Genomic DNA, 5,879 nt, shown 5'->3' with positions numbered 1-5,879 from the left:
TGTGGGGGGTGTTTTGGCGGCGGCGTAGAAGCTTCTGGCGGTCGGGGAGGACGTGGCCGCCCCAAAGAAAAGTCTGGAAGTCATTTGGCGAGTGTCCTCGTCTGGCGTCACTGTTGGCTGCACCGGGCTTGCTCTCAGCTTCCTGCTCTTCACTTTCATCCGCCTCTCGGTGTCGGACATTTTCTTTTTCCATTTCTTCAGCTTTCTGCGTTGGAGAGCTGGCCCCGTGCTCAACCAGTACCCGTGAGCCTCGACGCATATTTTTTGTCATGGTTACTCCATTGACAGCCGGTGGCAATTAATGTCAGAGGCCAAATTTGGGATGCAACAGGGTGGATTACTCTGCTTGATTCATTTTCCTTCAATGCAATATTCATCAGAATTCCCGTTTTCCTGTTTGTGGGGGCACGTAGAGCATACGATCGCAAAGCCGACGTTTGCCTGGAGTTGCCCTTTACTTTGAAGAATTTGACCAAGTTTGACTTTGTCATCCTTCACTTTTCGCCCCTTCCTGGGGTCAGCGGCAGCGACTCCGTTTTTTACGAGCTCAAGCCCTCCATCCAGTAGCTGTCATCTCAAATATGCGGCTAAATATGGCTTTAATATCCCGACGACTGGAGGTGCGTGTGATTTATCCCGGCTGAAAGCTAAACAACCCTGAAGTGGAAGTTGGACGTAAATCAGCCGCCTTCTCCGCGCGGCAAAACAAGCAAAGAAGCGTCCACATTCGCCCTCGGCATCGCTCAGCCCGTCTCTGCCGGACCCCCTGAGATGACTGCCTTGCTCAAGGGCCGACGGTGCTCCTCATGCCTTTTTTGGGCTCTTCAACCTGTGACGAGCTCCAGCATGCGCACTTTTGCTCCGTCCCGTGTTTGAAATACAGTCTTTTGCTCCTCTTCGTTCGGACCCGTCCGCTATAAATAAACTTTATTATGGTCTGGAAACTGTCAAATAAAGCGAAGTCGCAGTAAAATGTTGCCGCGGTGGCTTCCAGTGAGCCCCTGGGTCACGGGGACCTCACACCGTCAGCTCCGCGCACGTCTTCTTTGGGGGGGTCAAAGTGTCAACGTCGCAGTTTCCAGACGACTTGTGTGGGTGCACGAGGAAGTTCTCGCTTTCAGCCACCCGGCCAAAAAGAACACGGTTGGAATCTCAGCTCCCAACATCGCAGAACATTCTTGACCTGGTCATCAGGCAACGGCAGTGACACCTCAGTCCCTCGCCGCGGCGCGCTTCATACGCCGCTCACAAAAAGTCCCAAGCCTCGGGCTGTCGGGTGGAATTTTTCGGATCAACATTTCTGCACTCCCCGCCGTTCAAATGGCTCAATTCCCAACAGGTGAATTACATTGTCTGCGTTCCGAATCATTCATCATTCCCTCCTCCCCGATCACTGTGTCGGAATTTTTGGTCAGCTTTTGGGGAAAAAAAAAAAAAAAAAAAAAAAAAAAGGTATTGTAAGACCTCCCGGGTCTCCGTGTCCTCGCTCACACGTTGCTCGTATTTTGTCACTCAAGTAGCTCAACACGCGAAGCAAATCCACTCACGTCGCCTGGACTTTTCCTCCTCTCGTTGTGACTTTTGCGATTCGGCAACTTGACCTTGAGGCTGAGCCGCCGCGCTTCATTTTTTTGTCACGGTCGTTTGTGTACTCCGAATTTTTGGTTACGCCGCTCGATTCGGTAGAGGGCCGTCTAATGTTGTGGCCACAAAGCGTGCGGAGGAAGTGTCCGTTTTTGCTCGCGTCTTGTCCTATTTTCCATGGGCTGCGCCATCGTGTCCAAGCCAGACGACTGCAACTTTTACATTTGTCGGGCGAGATGTCAATCTGCCACTGTGCAAAATATTAAAGTCTGTACGTTGACTCCATCCGATTCAAAGTGATGACTTGAGTGCATGTTAATGTCACGATCTTAAGCCTTTTTTCAGGTGACAAAGCCTCCCGTCCGTCATGAAAGGGCGTGCCCGCCGTTTTTTTCGTGATCTTTTTTTCCAAAATGGGCTCACTTCCATTCTTGCGACTTGGGAGAGAACGTGCTTGCACTTTGAGTGGAGGAGCGTGGCGCGATGCCTGACCTCTCGTCCTGCGGCACTCGGCGTTTCCCATCAAAACACGCCTCTGCAATCATTTACCCGCAAATCAATAGAGGAGTGAATACTCGTCGAGCACCATGAAGGAGACGCTATTTCAATGCAGGGGGGGGTTGTTATTTCACGGGACAAAATGTCTTGAGTTTTCCAAGAACACGTCTGAAAATTTGCAAGGCAGTAGAAACTACGGTGAGGATGACACTTGGCGGTTCTCCATCCACTGGTGCACATATTGGGACCCCCCCCAAAAAAAAAAAACAAACAAAAAACTGTCATGGTTCACCTTTAATGATTGATCCAAATGTCAACACGCTTTTGCGGTCCGAGTCCACATTTTGCATGTTTCTGTGCGGCGCCTGTCCCGCAAAGGATTGGGCTCAACGGGGTCTGCTTTCCACTTTTGACTTTGCACAAATCGCACTTATCTTGGCAGTCACGCGTCACAATTTCTGGCTGAATCGTGGCAGGCTATCGACGACGCTGAATTATGATCTCCATTTGTGACGGGAAACTTCTTTATCTGACAGTAGGTGAGTGTTTTGCCTCTCTCGCCATCTGCTTAACGAGGCGTCCGAGAATCGACGTCAAAATCTTGGAAGGGAAACATTTTTGTGGGCAACAAAAACAGGTTCAATAACAGAGTGATGACTCGTTCAATGCAAAAAACAGTCGAGTTGAGGAATTTTACTTGTGCGTCGTCATCTTCAGCGGGTGTAGCCGAAGTTGAAAATGTTCAAAGCGGCATCAACGATCAATCAAATCTCACCGTTTGTAATTCGTTTCTGCCTCAGGTTTTCTACATCTCTTGGTGTGGACAGGTCAGTATTTGCCTTCATCGTAAAAAAGTACCCTCGAGAAACGCACTCGAGTGGAGAGTTGAGTTGAGCAACTTTGACTTCCCAGAATGCTACGGCGGCGACGTGAGGCTGGCGGGCCACGCGTCGTTACGTTGCTCCGGCCGCGTGGAGGTCCTCCATAGCGGCACCTGGGGCACGGTGTGCGACGACCACTGGGACCTCACCGACGCCCAGGTGGTGTGCCGCGAGCTGGAGTGCGGTTCGGCGCTGGCCATCCGCAAAGCCGAAGTCCACTTCGGCCGCGCCCGCGAACAAATCTGGCTGGATGACGTGCAGTGCGCCGGAAACGAGCTCTCCATCCTCAAGTGTCCGCACAGGCCCTTAGGCGACAACAACTGCGGTCACAACGAAGATGCCGGGGTGGTTTGCTCGGGTAAGACTGGCCTCTTTTTTGCGGGGGGGGGTACATTTGCCTTGGGTGAACCATTAAAGTGCTTTCCATTTAACATGAATCGATATGACGGACCAGAGAATGTCACGCTTTTCTCTCTGTTCCTCCAAAACGACGACGGCGGCGGCAGAACACGTGCGAGTGAGCAACGGAAGCAATCGGTGTAACGGCCGACTGGAGGTCTACCTGGACGGCCACTGGAGCAAAGTTTGCGGTGAGCTGGGCCTGCCCGAGGCCAAGGTGCTCTGCCGGGAGATCAACTGCGGTAAACCGCTGGTGTCCGCCGACAAGCTCGATTTCGGCCGGTCCCTCAAAGTCTCGGCGGTGAAAGCCATGTGCTCGGGCAACGAGACCTCCATCTCGCAGTGCTCGCATCAAGCCGTCAGAGAGCACTGCGTCGACGCCGCCCTTTCCTGCTACGGTAAGTCCACCGTTGCGACGGTTGCGTTTCGAGGCCGGGCGCAGCGCTACCTCGGTTTGCTGTGATTCCGCCATCCGCCGCTAGAGGGCGCTAATAAGACCGAACCGGTCACCGTGAGTTTGAACGCAGTCCCGACCTCGGCGGGGCAGAAATGCGGCGTCGCCTTTACTCGGGAGCCAACGGTTTTTCCCGTTGCCAGCCCCCCCGGTCCCTTGCGGCCGACGCAGCTCAGTCGAGGTAGCGCTGCATTTGGTCGCGGCGCGTGCACGAGAGCATTTTGGATCAGCGGCTACCGCTTCCGTGGCGTTTCTCCGGCTAGACAGCCAACCGGTGCGTCTGGTCAACGGGACCAACCGCTGCGCGGGCCGAGTGGAGATCTTGTACTTGGACCAGTGGGGCACGGTGTGCGACGACAAATGGGGGATACAGGAGGCCGGCGTGGTGTGCCGTGAGATGGGCTGCGGGGCCCCCCTGGAAGTCAAGTACAAGGCCTTCTTCGGCAGCGGCGAGCGCCAAACGTGGCTGGACGATGTGGAGTGCACGGGCCAGGAGAAGTCGCTCACCGAGTGCGCGCACAGAGGATTCGGGGAGCACGACTGCAGCCATCACGAGGATGCCGGCGTCATCTGTTCAGGTGCTGACTCGCGCCCCCCCGCCCCCCAGAAGTACCGGGACGCCGCGGCCACCGCAAAGCAAAGCGCGTCGCCTTTTCCGAATGCCTATTTTCCCGTCTCGTGGCTCCAGAAACACTCCGACTGACCAACGGGAGCACGCCGTGCTCGGGCCGCCTGGAGGTCTTCCACAACGGCGAGTGGGGCAAGCTGTGCGGTCACAACTGGGGCGCCAAGGAGGGCAACGTGGTGTGTCGGGAGCTCAACTGCGGAGGCCTGTCCAAATCCGTGGAGGACTTTGGCGAAAGCCAGCTCAGGGGCTACGCGGCCTCCTGCCCGACCGGTGCCGCCTCCTTCTCCCAGTGCAGCGTCCGGGAGACCTCCGAGGTGTGCCGAGGCCTTTCGCTTTCATGCCAGGGTAAGACCAAACGCAATGGGCTTCGAGTCGCGAGTGGAGGACTCACCAGACTTGCGTGCGAGCAATGAAAAACTCCGGCGCGCGTGCGCGCGCCTCCGAGACGTCGACGCAGACTCCGAGCGGCATTTCAAAGCGCGTAACGGGTGACCGCCGTCCGCAGGCACTCCCACACTCCGGCTGGTCAACGGCACGGACCGCTGCTCGGGCCGGGTGGAGCTGTACCACGACGGCGTTTGGGGGAGCGTGTGCGACGACTCGTGGGACATCGCGGACGCTCAGGTGGTGTGCCGGGCCATGGAGTGCGGCACGGCCATCACGGCCAAATCGGGCGCCTATTTTGGCGAAGGCGCCGGGACGATCTGGCTGGACGACGTGGGATGCGTGGGCAACGAGTCGTCCTTGAGCGACTGCCCGAGTTCGGCCTTTGGCGATACCAACTGCAATCACGGCGAGGACGCTTCGGTCACGTGCTCAGGTGAGCCCGTCTTGGCCTCGGCCGGCCGCTGTCGACTCGCGTTCCAGAAAGCTTCCCGTGCTCAAAAGGCTCCTTTTGAGCGTCCCTCCCTCCTCCGCCAGAATTCGGCGCCCGAAGCCAAGCCCGCTTCACGTTGACGTGTCTGTTTTGCTTCACGGTGGTCATTTGTTTTGGCCCTTGCCCCCGACGATGTCAGTTTGAACATTTGTAGCCGACATGAGTAAACGCCCCAAAAAGTCTGCGGCCCTTTCAGGGCCGGTGTGAGTTGCCAATGTCGGCGCTATTTTGCAGCCAAGTCGTACCCAGTGGGCTCGCTCTCTCTTTCTAGCCAACATCAGACTGATCAACGGGTCCGGCCAGTGTTCGGGCCGGGTGGAGTTCCACCACCAAGGCCACTGGTGGTCGGTGTTCAACGCCCAGTGGGGGTTGCACGAAGCGGCGGTGGTGTGCCGGGAGATGAACTGCGGCGATCCCGTCAAGGCGGCCGGATCGTTCGGCCAAAGCGCCGACGTCGGCGGCTACAAGGTCTCCTGCAACGGCAGGGAGACTTCGCTCGCGCAGTGCTCGCTGCGCGAGGACGTCCGAAGCGGCCACGATCGCGCCGAGGCGGTGGCC

At 56.7% G+C, this 5,879-nt stretch overlaps 1 protein-coding gene across 4 annotated transcripts in view; it reads left to right on the top strand.

The window, feature by feature from the left end:
- The window catches only part of LOC109524872 (scavenger receptor cysteine-rich type 1 protein M130-like), a 28,013-nt gene that overhangs the window by 17,793 nt on the left and 4,341 nt on the right, over window positions 1–5,879 (top strand). For 2 of the 4 annotated variants that reach the window (XM_019884996.1, XM_019884995.1), the window contains 6 exons: window positions 3,123–3,321; window positions 3,470–3,760; window positions 4,080–4,394; window positions 4,505–4,789; window positions 4,950–5,264; window positions 5,593–5,870. In XM_019884996.1, coding sequence (XP_019740555.1) covers window positions 3,123–3,321; window positions 3,470–3,760; window positions 4,080–4,394; window positions 4,505–4,789; window positions 4,950–5,264; window positions 5,593–5,870 — 1,683 coding nt within the window. Of the gene's footprint in view, window positions 1–2,352; window positions 2,622–2,882; window positions 2,910–2,994; window positions 3,322–3,469; window positions 3,761–4,079; window positions 4,395–4,504; window positions 4,790–4,949; window positions 5,265–5,592; window positions 5,871–5,879 lie in introns of those variants that run through there. The other 2 variants (XM_019884994.1, XM_019884993.1) reach the window with 2 other exon arrangements.

This window comes from Hippocampus comes, unplaced genomic scaffold, assembly GCF_001891065.2.
Source record: "Hippocampus comes isolate QL1 unplaced genomic scaffold, H_comes_QL1_v1.1 scaffold144, whole genome shotgun sequence".
Taxonomy (NCBI): domain Eukaryota; kingdom Metazoa; phylum Chordata; class Actinopteri; order Syngnathiformes; family Syngnathidae; genus Hippocampus; species Hippocampus comes.
Note: the sequence above shows the minus strand (reverse complement) of the source record. Positions and strands in the feature narration are given on the sequence as shown.